The sequence below is a fragment of the Cavia porcellus genome, unplaced genomic scaffold (genome assembly GCF_034190915.1).
Source record: "Cavia porcellus strain 051 isolate PalLab524CR breed Dunkin Hartley unplaced genomic scaffold, mCavPor4.1 scaffold_26, whole genome shotgun sequence".
Lineage (NCBI taxonomy): Eukaryota > Metazoa > Chordata > Mammalia > Rodentia > Caviidae > Cavia > Cavia porcellus.
In genome coordinates, this window is record NW_026947509.1 from 31,144,933 (window position 1) to 31,163,085 (window position 18,153).

General features: G+C 50.6%; 1 protein-coding gene across 10 annotated transcripts in view; it reads right to left on the reverse strand.

Moving 5' to 3' along the window:
* The window catches only part of Agap1 (ArfGAP with GTPase domain, ankyrin repeat and PH domain 1), a 488,546-nt gene that overhangs the window by 181,744 nt on the left and 288,649 nt on the right, over nucleotides 1-18,153 (reverse strand). For all 10 annotated transcript variants that reach the window (XM_003474578.5, XM_003474579.5, XM_013157542.3 and 7 more), the window contains one exon: nucleotides 2,140-2,244. In XM_003474578.5, the coding sequence (XP_003474626.1) occupies nucleotides 2,140-2,244 (105 nt within the window). The remainder of the gene's footprint in view (nucleotides 1-2,139; nucleotides 2,245-18,153) is intronic.

Sequence of the window (18,153 nt, forward strand, 5' to 3'; positions counted from 1 at the left end):
ACATTCACCCAAAGCAAGGTTGTGGGAAGCAAACAGAGAAGGACTTCAGTGATGCCTAGCCATCTCTCCAGGCCCCAGGATATCAAGTACATCCCTGGGGTAAACCAATCCCTAGGGATGATGAATGTGCCCTTGGTACTATGTATAACCCTTTTCCATACTCCAGTGATATCATGGATAACTAGGGAGAAGAGGCAAAATGGAATTGGCCAACACTGAAGGATATCACAAGGAAAAGTGGGTACATAGGTGAATTTTTGAAGAAAGGACTGTGATTTTATAATCAAGAACTTTCAAGGAAACAAGGAGCCTTCACCCTCCTGCAGGAATTTTCTGGCATATGGTGTAGTTACACCTCTGCCCTTGGGCAAGAAACAAACATCCCTTCGGCTGATCTAAGCTTGGTGGGTTAATATGTGGTGATCAGAAATGTTTTGTCAGTCAGATCTCACTTTTTACCAGTCATAGAGCCCCAGCCAGAATATATGGTTGACACAACCCTGGCAAAGGGGCGGCTCAGAGCATGTACTCCAGTTCTGATTTGGAGACCACCTGATGAAGTGACTGTACTCCCAGAGTAAACTGACAGCACAGTAAAGAATGCCTCTCTATACAGACCACATCTCTCTCCCAGTGCAGGTAAGAACATACATCTTCGTGCCTGAGTAAGGTTACACCTACATATCATCGGGTACGGAGACATACTTCTACACATAAATACCTCTATGCAGATGCTCCTTGATGCAACTGGGATGAAACTTCCACAAACCCACTGTTTAAGTGGAAAACCCATCGAACACACCTAACCTGCTGTACATCCCTAGCCTACACATCAGTCATCTGCAGGATACTGATGTTACCTTACACTTGGGCAAAGTCATAAATGCAAAGACCACATTGGATGGAAGTGCTGGAGAGCTTGTGTAACTCACTGGCTGCTGGGCTGAAAGGGAAACACAGGATGGCTGTATGGGCGGAAAACATCAAGTTGGAAAATCTTAAGGCAAAGGAACAGATCAGGGCTGGTCTGTGCAAACCTCAAACCTCTGCTTCCTGGCCAAGCGTGGGTGGCATTGCCAGGAGCAGCAGATGCAAGATAGGGATGCGAATGCTACACCTGCCTTTGTAAGAGGGGTCTGAAAGGTGGAGCAGCTGCTGAGAGACAGGTGGGAAAGGGCAGGTCACCCCAGCAAGCAAATTAAATGAGGGGACCACTTGTGGCCTGCCACATTGGAAAAGACTATTCTAGGTAAAAGCTAAATGTTATTTAGAATGTAGGGTAAAGGCCTTTTGTATACTGCCAGGAGATAAACTAATACCATCGTCCAGGAACTGGGTATCCATACCCAAAGCTGTAATAGCACAGACACTCCCCAAGCCAGGGATCGGGTTATCAAAAATTCATTCCAGGAAAATGGACAAGGATATAGAGAGCTAGAGAAAGAAAAACAGAAGAATCACATGAGCATTGAAACCGGTGTGCGTGTGCTTGTTAGCCTGGAAAGGTGCGTGTAGTCTAGTGATAGCAAAGAACTCAGACTGCAGTCAGCACCCAAGCCTGGGGCAAGGAAAGGCCCCAGCACACAGAGCAGGCTGGGGTGTGACCTCCACAGCGCAAACTCTCAGGTGCACAGGTGGGGCTTCATCGGGACAGCGTTTCTCATTGTCATTCAATATTACAAACCGGTATCTTATCTGACGACAGAAACTCAGTTATGAATTGCATGGGACTTCTTGCGTCTGTCCTCAGGTGCTTGGAACTGAACCCTGGGGTCAGATATAATTGTCTGTTTCATTCTAGATTTTCAGATAGATGCACTCTTTTCTCCTTTCTCTCCTCCCACTGGCTCCTGTCTTATGACGCTCATTTAAATGTTACTTCCTCTGCGCCTTTCATTGGAATTCTTTGTAGATCTACAGAGCTGAGGATCAACTGGCAGGGAGGGGAAAGCAGAGAGAAAGGCACAGGGGCTAGCAGAGTGCAAGGGACAGTGTTATTTATTTCACGACAGAGCAGGAGAACAAATACTCCTTTCACTTCAAAACAGGAGCGAGGCTGGACCGCTGCTCGAGTCAGCCGCCCCCAGCGGTTCACGGAGGGCCGGACCAGGTGACTGCCCTTGCGGCAGCTGTACTCACATGCAGACTTGGATGATAGGTCAGCACGCCATTGTCACACAGGGTGACATATTTCTTCTTCCACTCTTTGTTCAGTGACTTCCCACTTCGCTTCAGCAGCATACCCTAGGACGAAAAAGGATCCAGACATAAAGCCTCGTGTAAACAGAAACCAGCAGCAGGTACAGATGCCACTTAAAAGTTTTTTAAACTTTCTCGGCATCTCTGCCCTCTTCAAAAGGAAACCGCACTCATTTTGGACTGTCAATTCGGCTTTTGCCCGCCTTTTACACATGACATACACGCAGCATTCCGCAGGTATCTGTGTACTGGACTTAACTTGGTGATTCACATGAATGCCGAGAATCTACCATTAACATCCTGAATCTAATATCCTAACAGGCCAGTTGGTCCCAATCATACCATGAAGTCACTACCACACTGGAAATTCCTAAGGGACTGATGCTGTAAAGATACCTAAACTTCCCTTTCTAAGAGAAGCACATTAGCTGTATTCTGATTCTATGTAACATAGTTCATTTTACTATTTCTTTCATTTCAGATTTTTAGTTTATGAAAATGGAAATTTCACTTGTAGACTTTAGTAACAGTATTTAATAGATAACTTCTGTGGACTATAACCCCTTTTTGATGAAACTGGACAAGCATTCAAGCATTCAAATTTGAAATGTATGCATTTTTTTGAAGCCATATTCAGCCCACTGTTCAGCTTTGAACAGCTGATGCAAACGTATTCTTGTTTTAACCAGCAATTCCCAGCAAGATACAAACTTGCTCAACTGGCTTCCCCATATGAAGAAAATGGGACTGCCAATTCCGAGCAGGATCAGGCCCCAGACAAGACCTTGAGCCCTCTTTGCCAGTCTGAGCTTCCTACCAATTCAATTCAACTCCGGCATTCACAGCATGAGTCTGTGTTCGCCTTCTGACTACTGCATTTAATTCCTGTCAACACACAATAAGATGGAAGAATCTACCTGTTCATCTCTTGCCATCTGTTTTTAAGCTCATATGACCACAATAATGACCAAGAAAGCTTATGTTTAACACTAATTGATTTACCCAGACCTAAGCGCTTCGACGTAAAGTTACAAATTCTGAGATATACTCAGTGGCCCCTGAGTCTCCTGCAAAATTTTTAGCAGTTTCCACTGAACTCTGAATCTTTGTTTCCCTCGACAATCTGAGAAAACATAAGGTAAGTGTTCTCTCCCGGTATGACTGAGTTCAAGTTTCAATTATATTGCAAAGACAGTGCTTTTTATTTACTCAGAGCATAACCAAGTTTCCTACACACAACAGATTAGGAGCCAGCTCTACAGAACATTGTTGCTGGGGGAAAATATCTGAAGATATGAAATGAGTCACAAATGAATCTTTGGAAGATCATTGCTTTGCAAGTTCTCGGTGTGTAAGGAAAATACGTGGCGTCTTGATTTCTGGAAATCAAGACTACTCTACACCACGTAGGGCACAGAGACCAACCCAATGAGCCAAGCCTAGAGGCCCATGTTACCAAGCTGGCAAACCGAGGCACAAAAGGCTTTTACTGGCACCAATTAGCGAGAGAAGTAGTCACCACTAGAGACGCAGTAATAAATAAGCAATTGCTTCAAATCATTAAATTTCCCTCCCCGGTGGGAGTCCTACAATTTTGAGACTTAGCATAACAAAACCTCGCCCATGTTCTCCTGTGGGCTCACATTTTTCCATTCCCATTTCAGATAGAATTCCAACAATACCAGGGGCTGGGGGTCACTGTGGCGTCACTGGAAGATTAGAGCTGCTCTGGGCTTCACAAGGCTTTGTTCCTTCCCACTCAAACAAGCGCCAGGCACAGCACACACCCCTGGGGCTCTGCAGATGGACTAGCGCAACTTCTTCGGCTGGCTTTGGGCGCTTTCATGAGCAAATCCCGCACTCGTAATTGCCCTTCTACCAAGGAAAGCTACAAGGACTCACTTATTAAAGGAAAAAGTGTGTGGGGGGGTAATAGTCCAATTAGGTGGCACATAAGGAGATAAGTCCAGGGTTTTCTGGGGGACTAAGGCTGGTTTGCTCCAATGCTAAGAAAACACTGTCTTGCGGAAGGAAAATCCGAATGTTGACAATTTTAAATAAATTCCATGGTTCACTTGGAAGATGCCATGGATTCTGCATTGGACGCCAGTGCTGTGGAAGCCAGCAGGCTGCACAATCCCTGCATCCGGGAGCCGCATTCTCCAGCCCCAGGCTTCCGCAGGCCCTGCATGGGTTTAGGAGGTGATCCTGTCCCCCAAAGATTCCAGGAGACCCACAGTCACCTGCAGCCTTGGCTACCACCAGCAGCTGGGGCTGAGCAAGGCAAAGGCGGGTGGCCTGAGCACCATCCTGCCATCCTGCCTGTTCCTTGGTGAGCAAGGTCACATTTGCTCTGCTTGTAGTGGCAACAGGTCACAGGCAGCAAAGCTGCGGAATCTGTGGTTTCCTCACTGCAAGGAAGACTGAGCTACAGAGGCCACTCACAGGAAGTGGCAAGTCAGTCACCATCCTCTCTGCACAACTGCGATCTGCATTTCCCATGTACCTAGGTGGAACCTCTGAGGGTCCCAGCCACCCTTGTCTGTATGCCAGAGGTCTGGAGCCACTGGCTACCCTCCCAAGGCACAGACATAAGGGCTAGGGCTCAAGACCTCTCCACAAATACCTCTGCAATCCAGGTTCCCCTGCAAGGGAAGCAACACTCCAAGCCTGCAGGGAGGGCAGGCTGTACCTCGGGAGTGCTTCTGCACCTCCCCGTGGAATGTGGCTGGACAGGCGCCCTCTCAGGCAGGCCTGTGGGGCCTGTCTCTCTCTCCTGCATTCCCACTGAGACTACAACAGGAGCCTGGAAAGAATGAGCAACCAGTGCCACCCAAAGATGACACGGAAACACCCTTGCAATGCAATGCACATGGCTCTGGGCAAAGGACTCTTGTTTTCAAACCCCTGAGGAACCTAGGAATGCTCTAAACTCGGTCTCAGCAGCAGGGGACTACGTGATGGGGAGCAACAGGCACAGGTCTCAGTCTCAGTAGTGAGTCCCAGGAATGGGTGGCCAGGGTGACACTGGAGAACAGAGTGTCCAGCTGCTTTTGCCATAAAAGAAACTCGATCTGTACATGATGACTCCTATGTTAAACCCAAAATATGAACAAAGAGCAAAATATAAGATAGCAGGAGAGAGAGCTAGCGAGATCTTTTGCAAAAGGGAAAGGGACCAAGAGATGGAGGGAAGGGAGGAAAGAAGTAAGATATGTGATGTCCCTGGACCAACTCACCTTGAGGAATGGAATCATCAAGTCCTGCAAATACGGACTCAGAGAATAAAAACTGAAGAGACAAAAACAGCACTAGAAAGGTTGGCTGAGGTCAATCCAGACACAGCTGCAGGGTGGCTCATGATGGCGCGATGTCTGGGGGTCGCTTGGGGTCCCCCTACCTTCGGGCAGGTCATGTTCTGGCAGGCAGGTGGCAGAACCCAGGGTCTCCACCAAACCTTGTCCAGCAGGCAGCCTGCACGGAGCCAGCCTGCCTGGTACCTCAGTCGCAGCACTTCTGCTCCACCTCAAAACACCCACATCGCCCATCCATGCTTGCTTCCAGACTGGACCTGAAGGCATCTCGGAGTCCCCACCTGCCACAAGGGCCAAGAGGATGAGAGATGGAAAGACGCTGGGCTCATCCAACCTGTGAAAGACTCTTCTGGGGACTTTGGGGAGAGAGATTTTCAAGGTGACACCCAAGTGAAGCTCTGTGAGCCACCTGCACTAGCAGCTTTGGCCAACCTGAAGCCTCTCTGGCTGCAGGACATCTGGCCCCAGCCCAGAGGGTCTCAAGATCCCCACGGAAGCCATGTAGACATCTAAGTCTGCACAGCGCTGGAAACAGGGCCTAACAATCTCAGGAACAACAACTGCTCTAAGAAAATACTGAAAACCCACATGCGTATTTTAATGGCTGTGTGAAAGTGACCCAGGAACGGTCCCCGGATTCCACTGCCCAGGCTGGTGCTGACAATGGGTCACAAGTGGCACCAATGATGACCGTGCAGTGGGAGACTTAGTGTATAAATAATCCACTTTCCAGCAGAACTGATGCTGGGAGTGGGTGCAGCAAACTGTGTGGGGCAAAGTGACTTCTCGTGAGGATGTGGCAGCATGGGACATGGGTCGCAACACGACACAGGCACGTGAGGAAGACAGACCTGAGGAGCAGGAGCTTAGGTGGCAGCAGTGAGGGCCCTTCACATCCTCTGGGGCTTCTGTCTCAGCCAAACCACATCACCCTTCATGGTGATTTAAATGTGATTCTTTTTTTTCTTTAACGGTCTGTTGTAGTCATTCTTAATTATTTTGGGCTTCACATTTATTTTAGTGCAATCAATACAGAGTTAAAACTTAGTTGTATGTTTGCACATAAATGTCTGCTTATCGGGGGAACAGTTATGTCCTCAAAAGTCTCACGTGTTCAGAGGTGAGGATTTAGGAAGGTGATTGGATCACAGGAAAGCTGTAGTCATCCATAGAATCATCCGTAGGTGAGTTCGTGGCTGAGTGTGTAGTTAGGAGGTGGGGACCCCTGAATACGCTGTTAGAGATGTGGATCACTGGCTGCACCACTTGGAAGGGTGTATTCTTGTTCCCAGCTCCTCCCCTCCTGCTGTGCTTCCTGGGGTGAGCATCTGTCCTCCAGAAGGCCCTTCCACCCTGCTGTTTCTGCCTTGGAGCCATCTGACCACATATGGACTGAACCCATGGAAACCGTGAGCCAAATAAACCTCTCCTCTTCTAAGTTGTGGGCATCAGGCAGTGTGTTCCAGCAATGGGGAAGTGGCTAATATGCTGGTCTAGAGTAGAGATAACCAGGAATATAGTCTCCTGGGGCATGAGAGGTGAAGAAAGATGGGAAGGAGGGATGTAAGTGAGAAGTATGGAGGAGGTGAAGCAGGGAGAAAGTGAGTGAGGGAGATAAGAGAGAAGAAGCAGTGTGACCAACCCCTGGGTGCTGTTATAGCAGTCCAGGGTGTCCAGGTAAGTAGTGGACATGGGACTTGATGACAGAAATGGCAGCTTCCACATTGGCCCCTACGACACAGCTGGTGGTCTGCACAGGTGATGCAGGCCACTTGAGTAAGGGATCTGTGGCTCAGGCAAGAAACCAGGGATAGAAACAAGTACAGCTTGGCAGAGCCGGTAGACAGAGGGAGAAGCTCATGGGGAAAAATGACCACACTTAACAGCCAGATTATTATTTGCTTATCCAAACAGAATTAGAAGCCTGTTTTAAAAACAACTTCTCTAAGGTTTGGCAAAGATTTTTTTGAAGATCGTTGAAATGTACTAGGTTGACTAGTCTTAACTATGCTATTTAAAGTATTTCTAACATTACTTTAAAACTGTCACAGTGACAAGGCCTGGGCCACAGATCTGGCAATGACTGATTTTTGAGGAAACAAACATTAGTTGTGTAATACGGTAAAACAGAATTCTCACCAAATGAACTGGGGTGAATATACACAAACTATATTAAGTTTCTGAAATGAAATAAAAGTACATTTGCCAGTTAAGCCCCTGGTACAAGCAAAATATATTTCTCTAGGCAGAAGACTCACGAGAATCAGGAAGCTGTAAAAACAGCTACATGAACGGTTGGGCTATGAGATGTGTATGGCTCCCTGTGTTGGTTCCTTGGACCCCGTAAGCCAAGGTGGAGGGAAGATGTGAGACGACACAGCTCAGGAGAGCTCTGAGGAGAGGAGAGGAGAGGGAGGGCAGCACCCAGGACAGGGACCATGAGCTGCGATGAGGAAACATAGCAATGCCCTGGGGACCTGGTGGCTTCTACCATAGCCGCCATATTGCAAGACTTCTGGTCTGGCAGAGCCTGGATGCCAAGACCTAGCAAACACAGGTGGATGCTCTTCAGTGATGCCCACGCTCCACCAAGATTTTATGGGAGGTGCTGGTGCACCCTGAGCAGTGAGCACCCCAGTTGTTCCTACAGGAAGTGGGATTAGTCCTGGGAATTCTAAAGAGTGGAAGAGAAGCAGTGAGCTGCTCAGCAGCTTGCAGTCCCAGAGGCTGAAGAGCACCCCTGACTGTCAAAGAGCCTGGAAGCACGGGGTGACCTCCTTCCTTCTCAGTAGCGAGGGTGGCTAGAGGAGGGGGTGACAATCCTCGCTCCATCCTGGGAGCACCAGCATGCATGCCCGGGGCCTCCGAGTTTCTCCTTCACATATTGTCTTCAAAGAATTTTAGCAACCTTTATGGCCCCATGTTGGTGAGTGTTACTCCTGAAGACTTCTTTGATTTTACAAGGCCAATACTCATTTGATAAAAACTGTGGGCTATGACGCAAACATTTACCTTAGTCAATGGGTATTTTAAGTACTAAGCTTTGTGCAAACCCACTTGGTGCGCCTGGATCTATCATCTCCCTCATCCCACCCAGTCTTGATTCTAGGAGTGACACCATCTGTGTAATGAGTTCTAGACTTTGGTTCCTTTCTCTCTGTATCCACACTTCCAGGTTCTGGTGAGATTTCCAGAGAAGGTGAAGACAGAGCCATTGGACTTGGGTAAGTCTTGACTTGGGCACTGTACTCTGCTGCATACTACAGCCACTTAGTCCCTGGCAAGGGCATCCCAGTCTCTCTGCTTCAGGGGAAGCAGCTGCAGCCTACCCTGTCCGTGAGGCAGGGGCTTGGGCAGCCCCAGAGGAGCCACCTTCCTCTTCTGTCACCAACGAACTCAAGAGTATGGGTCTACACTGTGGTTCTGGGTCGCCATCAAGGGTCCCAACACCAAAGATAGCAGGGGCTGGGCAAGGACATGCGTCTTCCATGGTGGGGCTGGTTATACCTCTGACCTCTTTTAGACAACAGGCAGCCACAGACCTGACCCAGGAGAGCCAGGGCTTCCTGGCTGTGGACTTGATGCCACAGGCATTCATATCTATACTCAGAGGTTAGCCTTGTCTGGCGAGGTGGCACCTGGCTGTAATCCCATCACTCTGGAGGTGAGGCAGGAGGATTGTGAGACTGAGCCCAGCCCTGGCAATTAAGGAAGGGAAGGAGGGAACAAAGGAGGGACAGATGAAGGAAAGTATTTGTACCAATAGAGAGCACAGAGGTTCAGATCTAAAGAATCTGTAGAAGTTTAAGCTGCTAAACCAAAGATCTTCTGCCTGAGCCCTGCCCGGGGCCCCTAGACCCTCACATAGTGTCCCATAGACAGGCCCATGGGCCCTGGCAGCCAGATGCCTGGATGTGCTGCCATGTCCTGCTAGGGGGCAGGACTGGTCCCTACCCCAGAGCTGCAATGGGTTTGGGATTCCCCTGAGTGGCCTTGCCCAGTGGCTCCGCTAGCCCAGGCCCTGCTTCGGCCCATGGTCTTCCTAATGCAAACACCCCTGTCACTCTGCTGCCACGGGGTGCCCCTGTGGACATGACTGGGGACCCTCCTGGACATAGGCTGCATCCCAAGAGGAAACCAGCTGGGGAAGCGTAGCTCTCACCTCCTTGGTGAGACATTGGGTGACCCCCAACTTTTTGCACTGGGGTCAGCCCTCAGCTGCACCCCAGCCTCACCTGCCTGAACTCTCACCCTTCTCTACACCATGTACCAAGGAGTGGGAAACCCTGTGAGTCACTGCTTTTAGACTTTGTGAGGACAGGAAGCCATACTCCCACCAGCAATAAGATAACAGAGAGAGGCTGTAAGGCTTTGTCTGTCTAGCGACCATCAGAGGTGGGGTGCGAATGCTCTTCATGCTTCTGTCTCCTTGAGCCCTCCTGACTCAGGGCAAAGCCACAGTGGCACGTCAACATGCATCGGCTGTCCGTCTTTCAGTGCCACTGTTGGACATGTGAAAACTGTCTCTGTCCAGCACTGTCTCCTACTGACCAGCTATGACACGAGCCCGGGAGGCATCCAGTGCCCTCTAACTCGCGACCTGCTGCTTGAAGCAATTGTGACTCTCCGCATGTCACATACGAGGACATTGAGGGATGGGAGGTTGTACAACTGGTCCACCTTGCATAGCCTGTGTGGCTACGCCCTCCAAAGGTGGCTCCCTGTGAGCCGCTCTTCACAGTACTCATGTGCATGTGTGAAAACATTATTCCATTCTGACTCCAGGCTGCCCTAAATTCTCCTAACGCAGCCACCATGGAGGGGACACTGTCTACTGTGGCTTCAGCTGAAGAAGCTGGTAGCTTGGTCTCGCAGCATGCTGAGGGGCCAGGCAGCTTGGCAGGGTTCTGTCCGTGGTTCTCAATCTCAGAGTTAGGAGAAAATGATACAATGATCATTTTTTCAAATCATTTGGTTTGGGGTAGATTCTTGTGCAGCTATTGAAAAGGAAAATGGAGCCAGCATCCTGATTTGCTCCAAGGACAAGAAACACATGGTCGGTTTTGGACCCAGCCACTGGTGGGAGCCAGCAGGGCCCCAGGACATCAGTAGAGGCTGTGAGAAGGGCAAAGAGAGCTGGGGCTGGAGACCAGACTGAGCTAGCCTGGGGGCCCACAGTGAAGCCACTGCTTGGGGACAACCGTGTGGCAGGGGTACCTTGTGTGTCGCACCAGCTGCAGGATTTCACACTGCGTGCTGAGGTGGTCCTGGCTCTGGGAGGCCTGGGAGGGGAGGGGACGGCACAAGGGAGTTTCCAAGCAGAATGAGCGTCCTCGGATCCAGGGCATGTGGGACACTGGCCCCGAGATGGGCTCCCTTCCAGGGTGGCAGTCAGACCCTTCCAATTAGAGAAAATCTTTGCTCAAAGACAGAGATCTGTGGACTGGCTCTTGTTGAATGGCACGGACTGGACCTCAATACAGAAGGCACCCTCAGGGCTTAAGTGAATGTAAGTACTGTCTTGATGAAGTAAAATGGATGGAGAAGGCTCAAGATGGAAAGTGACCCTCAAGTCAGCAGGAAGTGGGGCTGAGAGAAGCTGGAAAGCAGAGCCCAGCACCTGGAGCAGAATTCCATCTCCCTGCCCAGTGCAGGGCACATCTGGACATGTGCCGGGCTGGGGCACAGAATGGCTGTGGACCAGTGACTACCATGAAGAAGAGCCAGGCTGCCGTCCCCCTGCCCAGGTCCCCACCGTACAATGTGTACATGGGGAACAACTGGTGCGCTCAATGTCCTGGGGTTCATTCAGATGGTGAGGACCAGACCCGAGGAGCTGCACTGACTGGAGGGTTCAGTGCAGACAAGGAGACCATATACTCTGAGTCTGCAGCTGGTGCTGTGGAGCTTTGGGATGGGCTGTGGGTACCTAGTACGTGGGTACCCATGATGTCACTAGTCTCCGAAGAGGACACAAAACCCAGTCCCCGGCTGTGCCCTGGATGGTCCTGGGTCCAACTGCACTGGTGGAACATGGTGGAAACGTGGCACCCATTCAAGCCTAACATTGGAGGGGACCTGGCTGCAGCTATGCTATGGGCCTGAGCTGCCTTGAAAGAAGCCATAGTGTTATGCTGGGGAGCCCATGGAAAGATAGGGGATCCCTGACATGCCTTGGGGGTCACCAGGCGCCACCTGGACTGATGTCACTGGCTTTCCCATGCTGATGTCTGGCCATTCCAGCCACTCTTGCCAAAGGCCCAGCTGAAGAAGCTTGGGTGTGATGATCTTGGATGATGAGGGTCTAGAAGATTCTTTGGGCAGCCCAAATTCCTGACCCAGGAAAGCATGGAGAAAAATAAGCTGTCTTACACCACCATCTTGGATGAATTAAGTACCTGGCAATGGCAATGCCCACTCCCCTGTGACCCCCCCTACCCGTGAGCCTTTCACACCTTTTGTTTGCACAATAAGAAATTAAAGGCTTTGTGACACCTCAAATTATTCCTCTTATCTTCCCCCCAAATGGCCTAGATTGATATAATTGCCACCACCTTGTTAATTTCCTGAGCTTCAGAGGGACTGTGATTTTAATGATCTACAACCAAAACATCAGGATGCCCAGACTGGTCTGTCCTGCCCTTGCTCGGGATGCTCCTGGAGCAAGGAGCAGCACAATCTTACAGCTGTGATCTCTGTCTGTCATGTGTGTTCCTTGTCTGGTTCCGAGAGGTCACAGAAAGCCAAAAGCAATGTGAAGTGTACAAGCTTTAAATAACTTACAAAGTTAACGTAATGAATGTAAGTGCTATCTGAAACCCATCACTCTGTGTTTGCCAGGGCCCCAAGCTGTGATAAAACACTGCTCATAAATTTATATTAAAACTCAGCTCGATAGCAATTATTTACCAACACAGATTTATGGACTGCATTAGAGACGGGCAGCCCTAGCTGGGTGAAACCAGTCTTTGTTTTGGGTCTGAGGAGCTGAACGGTGCTGGGCTCTGCTCACACAGTGACCATCTGACATATAAGAGGTGAGAACGGCTGGGTTCGTCTGCAGCAGTGGATATGGGCCACTCGGAGGAAAGCTTAGAAAATGTCTTTCCCCAGCACTGCCAGAATGAGGTCCTGCTTTGGCTCACAGCTTCAGGCTGTTGGCCACTAGGCCAACTTGCTCTGGGCAACGGCAGCATAATACATCATAGCAGGACGTGTAGTGGAAAAAGCCTGAGACAAGAAGTCACCAGGGTTCCTGGGTCCCCTCTAAGATCACACCCCAGTGACCTCACTTCTTCCCACTCAGCCCCATTCCTTAAAGGGTGCCAGGGGAGAGGACTAATCCTTCAACACAGGCCCTCTGACCCATGTGGCTGATTCGTGTTGCTGATTTCAAAAAACCCTAAAAAAGAGCGTATGAGTGGATGGTGAAGGGTCAAAATTTCACTTTTAGAGACCTAGGTGGCAGAGGGTCCTCAAGGATGTTCTTCCTGTTATCACCCATGCCACCAACCTCCCGTCCTGTCCGACTCTTCCAGAAGTCAACCTCTCTGTTGTATGATGCTGACAACAAGTATCTGCTTTGCCCAGATCAGGCCAGGACCCATGGCCTGCGTACCTGTATGTGCCTTGCTCCTGGGCCCTGCGGCTCTCGCCACAGCACATCCGTGCTGGATGCGAGGTCCCAAGGCTATGTGTGATGCAGGCTTGAACAGTCTCCTCACCTTGAACAGGAGCTCACCATACCCCGGCCTCCCACACAGAATGTCAGCGCAAGACCCCAGGGTACCTGGGTACACACTCTTGCCTTGGGCTGGGTCTGGCCTCTGCCTTTGCTGGGCAGTCAGGTTGATCAGCCCAGTTCCTTTGCCTCAGACCCTGACTGCACAGGCACATGACTCAGGTATAATCTCTCTCTGCAGCCTGCAAAGGCTCCAGCACCTCCTCTCTGTCCTTACAGAGCCTGCTACACCCCAAAAGCTGTGTGGAAACAGCCCGTCAACCGTTTCCTTTTAAATCACCAAACTCCATCCGTTCTCCCCAAAATGTCCTAGTCCTTACCCTTGATGCACCTTGCACTCAGCTCACCCCAAACCCACACATGGACTTTGCCTCCCATGTAATGGGGACCTGGAGAGCCACAACCATCTCGTCGAGCTGGTGCTGGCTCCCAGATTCCTGTATCAGCAGCTGCCCTGGGGTTTATCCTAAGATAAGAATCATGCCAATTTATAGAGATTCTTGGTTCTCAGATATATATCAGAGCATTTTGTCCACAATCTAGTGTCACAGTTAAAATAACATGCTGCGGGGCTGGGGATTTGGCTCAGCGGCATAAGCGCCTGCCTTGCAAGCAGGCAGTCGTGAGTTGGATCCTTGGTACCAATGAAAAGGAAAAAAGACAAAAAAAAAAAAAAAAATAACATGCTGCCCTTAAGGTGACACTGGGCAAATGGGGATGAGTGACCCATACCCAGAGTGTAAGGCTTAACAGAAAAACAGCATCACTGACAGGACCTGGGATAGAGCGGGGATCAAGACAGCTTGCCACTCAAGGGGCAGAACATGCCCTTCACCAAATGTAGTCGATTGGTAACACAGAGATCATCTGCTATGTGCCAGGAGGGCACACGCCCAATACCTTCATCCAAGTTTTGGTGGAAGGGCGTGGACCAGGCAATCTGACTGGTAGGTGTGGTTGGGGGGCCATTCACTATAGCCAGGTCACTTTAACTTTCTATCTGGTTGACAATGTTTCCATAGAAACAGTGGGAACCCCCATCAGCGAGCACCTCTCTTAACCAGTGATATTGCCACCCTAGCCCGCCCTGACAGAAGCCACGGCTGCTGTGCCCTTGGAGCTCTTGGCCCCTCCGAAGCTGAAGGAGGAGGGCTTGGGGATGAGGAGATGATTCTGGATCTTTAACCAGCTCCCTGGCGACCCCCTCCCCTTCCTGGTTAGTAATATTTCTGTCATTCTGCCAGGTTGTCAGGTACAAAGGGTTACACTTTAATTGAGCTGTCAGCATCTCCAGCAATCCTACAAAGCCCCGATTATGCACGGCGGGGTTAGTGACACACTGGTTATTGTGGATGCCCTATTTGCGAAACCCAAACCTGCGCCACGCACAGGTCAGCTCACCCGCGTGACCTTGCTGTCATTAGCCGCGTCTATTCCTACCTCACCGCTGAGAAAATCACACGGCGCGGGCTTCAAAGCACCGCCCGGGACTGGATTCGACCAGGAGCTAATCACCCACAAATCCAGCTCAAATGGCAATAATTGGCTAAACTGCTCCCCTCTCCAGAGCACAGCAGTAATTTGGGATAATAAAGAAAAGAATTATTCAGCTAACTGCCCCGAAATGTATGCTTTGTGACCGACACACTTCACATTTTAATAATGATGGACAGAGAATCCAATTTAGTACAGTGTCAACGGAATAACAAGACCAGGGGACAAGGACGGGGAAGAGAAAAAAAAAAGTTTGTTGTGCTTCTGACCCCCTGTTAAAAACCACGGTGACGACGAGTAACGCAGGAGAGATCTGTAGTTCACTTCGGGTCTGGGTCACGCTAAGAAGTCCAGATCAGACCGCGATGCTAATCAAAGCTTTCTTAAGAATGGACCCCAAATAAGCAACGAAGCCACTGTGTGCCAGGATCCAAAACAAATCATGCCACAGAAAAACACAAGCAAAACCCTCTGCGACTTAAATACACCGCGAAAACAGTACCCCCTCCCCGCAGGCCTGACGGTTCTCTCATCTTGATTTTTCTAGTTAATACTCTCACTTGGTCCCCTCGTTTTTCTTCCCTTGCCCCTGTCTCTTCTGTCACTGATTTTCAACATCAGGGATGACAGTATCAGAGCAGCTGCTGCTGGGTGACACCTTGGCGGCCGCCTCTTGCTGCTGCCGCTGTTGCTGCTACCCAGGGTCTGGGCCTCTGTGGGGTGCACTGAAGCAGAACCTTCGGTCCCCTCCTCCTGCCCGCCCTGCAGGGCAACAGCCACAAACATGACCGCGGGCGCTCACTGACTCTGGAAATGGACTCTGCTTCTCCCAGAGCTAAAGAAAGCAAAGGACGTTGCGTGCAGCCGCCTGCCAGGGAGCATGCCCAGGAGTCCAGGTTGGCACCAGATGGACGGAGGCACTGAGGCCAAAGCTGCTGTGGCAGGTGCTTGGAACAAACGCTAAAGATGTGGGGAGGGCATGGTGCCCAAGGGCAGGCAGAGAGGGCCCTTGCAAAACCGACAGCAGAAACCTCCCTGAGAGGAGCCCTCCATGGAGTCACTTCTGCAGGAATCACACACACAGACACAGACACAGACAGACACAGACACAGTCACACACACATACACACACACACACACACACACACACACACACACACACACACACACACACGACCCCGTGGATTCCCATGGGGAACAGCGCGCACCTGAGCTTGGGTCGGATCCATTATGATCAGGCAAGCCATGAGGTAGGTTTCACATCTGCATAAAACACTTAGAAAATATTTAGTCTTCTGCATTACATGTGTCATTCATCCCAAGCTCATTACACACACTTCTTTTTCTCCTTCTCCTCCTCCTCCTCCCTCTTCCTTTTCTTTGAGTCAGCATCTGTCTGTGTAGTTCAAGCTGGCCTCAAACTTTTGGTGACCCTCTTGCCTCAGCGTCCTGAGTGCTGGGATCAGAGATGTGTGCCACGCCACCGCCGGTACCCAACATACTCCACTCATGCCCTGTTCCTGCTTCTCCTGAGTTCCTCCTTTCCATCTCTGGCCTCTGGTCACCTGCCTCACTTCCATTGCTGCACCCACGGCTCACAGGGTTGCTTCTGTTCACCACAGCTGTCCCCCAGGAGCTCAGCCCCTCTGACACGTCAGTGCCCAGCATCCCACAGGCAGCTCGGTGTCACCTGCCCTAACCATGGTGGCCTCACCTGCAGCACCCAGAGACCCCTTCATACTTCACCTGCACCTCTTCAGCCTAAATCCCCTCTAGAAGATGGGGCGTCCAATGGGACCCAGCTGCGTGTGCCAGCTGAGGAGTCCACATGTGGCCCGGGGTTTGTCCTCACACATGTGTGCCATGCTACAAACCACACATCAGCTCCACGGGCTTAGGAGGTTACACACAGCACTCGGAGGCTGAGGCAGGAGGACCAAAAGTAAAGCCCAACCTGGGCCACTTAGCAAGGTCCGGTCTCAAAAACAAACAAGGCTGGGGTACAGTTCAGCGAGAAGACCCTGAGTTTAGTTTCTAGCACCACCAACAACTTAGTGGGAAAAAAGATAAACTTTATACTGACTATATGTTAAGATGATTAAATACGTCACACAGGTACTAGGGAAAGTAAAAGACATCTTTAAAATTAGCTTTGCTTGTTTCTCTTTATTCTTTCCCATATGGCTACAAAAAAAAAAAAAAAAAAGGAAACTGCCCATGTGGTTTGCATCTGTTTCTGTTTGCAACTGCCGCCCAAACCCCACACTGGGCTCCAGGGTCTGGCCCTAGCTTCTAAGTTGTGAGCTCATGGAGAACAGTAGGGCAGGGATCCTCCCGATGCTCATTCTGCACCCCCACAACTTGCCAATTACCACAGCTGCAGGCTGGAAAGGGTGGTGCAGGCCCAAAACCCCAGGCCTGAGGCAAAAGAGTCGCCTCAAATTTGAGCAGCCTGGGCTACTGATGAGTTCAAGACCTCCCCCACCACCACCAAAACCCACACAGCGCAGCAAGTACTTGATGAACAGCTGACCAGGACTCTCACCAAGGTCTCTGGAGGCAAAAAAGTGGGCTAAGGAGTCAGGCCAGTGAGCAGAACTGTATCGGGGTATCTGTGGGACCCACCTGTCTAGTACAGCACCCACACACGGTCTGCGCTCCACAGTGAAGCAGACCAGCAAAAGCACAAGCACATGCATGTGCATGGATGACCTGCAACATAGGCGGCCTGGATCCCTTGGTCTGCATACAAGTGAGGAGTGCATGCAGCCAGATGTGGGCAGCGTACACCACGCAGGGACTCTCGTGCGGGGGGGGGGGGGGTCCAGGAAGGAAGGTGGTTGCTTTCTTCCACCCACAGAAGGAGGTCTATGTAGCTCACCAGCTCCATGTTTGGGTGTCAGGTTTGGGTGCTTCTGAACAATGGAATCCCCTTCTGCACCCGCTGGGAAAGTAAATGGTGCTGGCTAGGCAAACCGGCTGTGTGCTGGGATCGGCATGCAATGTGGCCTCTGTCGGCCCTGTGACCAACAAGCCCACTTTTCCAGAAAGATTCCAAATGTTTCTTGGGACTCTGAATGGCGTCAGATTATACGTCAGAAGGACAGAGATAAATGGGTGCCAGGTTTCCAGAATGAAATAGATCAGTGTCCACGCTCCTGCCCACACATCCACAGAATCACCTGCAAGGGCCTGGGTGTAGCTTGTGAGTTACCCAGGCTTTCCCGTGAGACCAGCATCTGCCAGATGCTGCACGAGCGATGGCAAACCTTTGGGAGCTTTTGATGAGAACAAACAGCCCGCTGTGGTGTGTATGCCATGGCTTCGCCACCACAGTGCAATGCAATCGGGCAGTCGGAACTGAGGTGGGGATCCTGCTCCTGGTCTCGAGCAAAATGCGGGCAC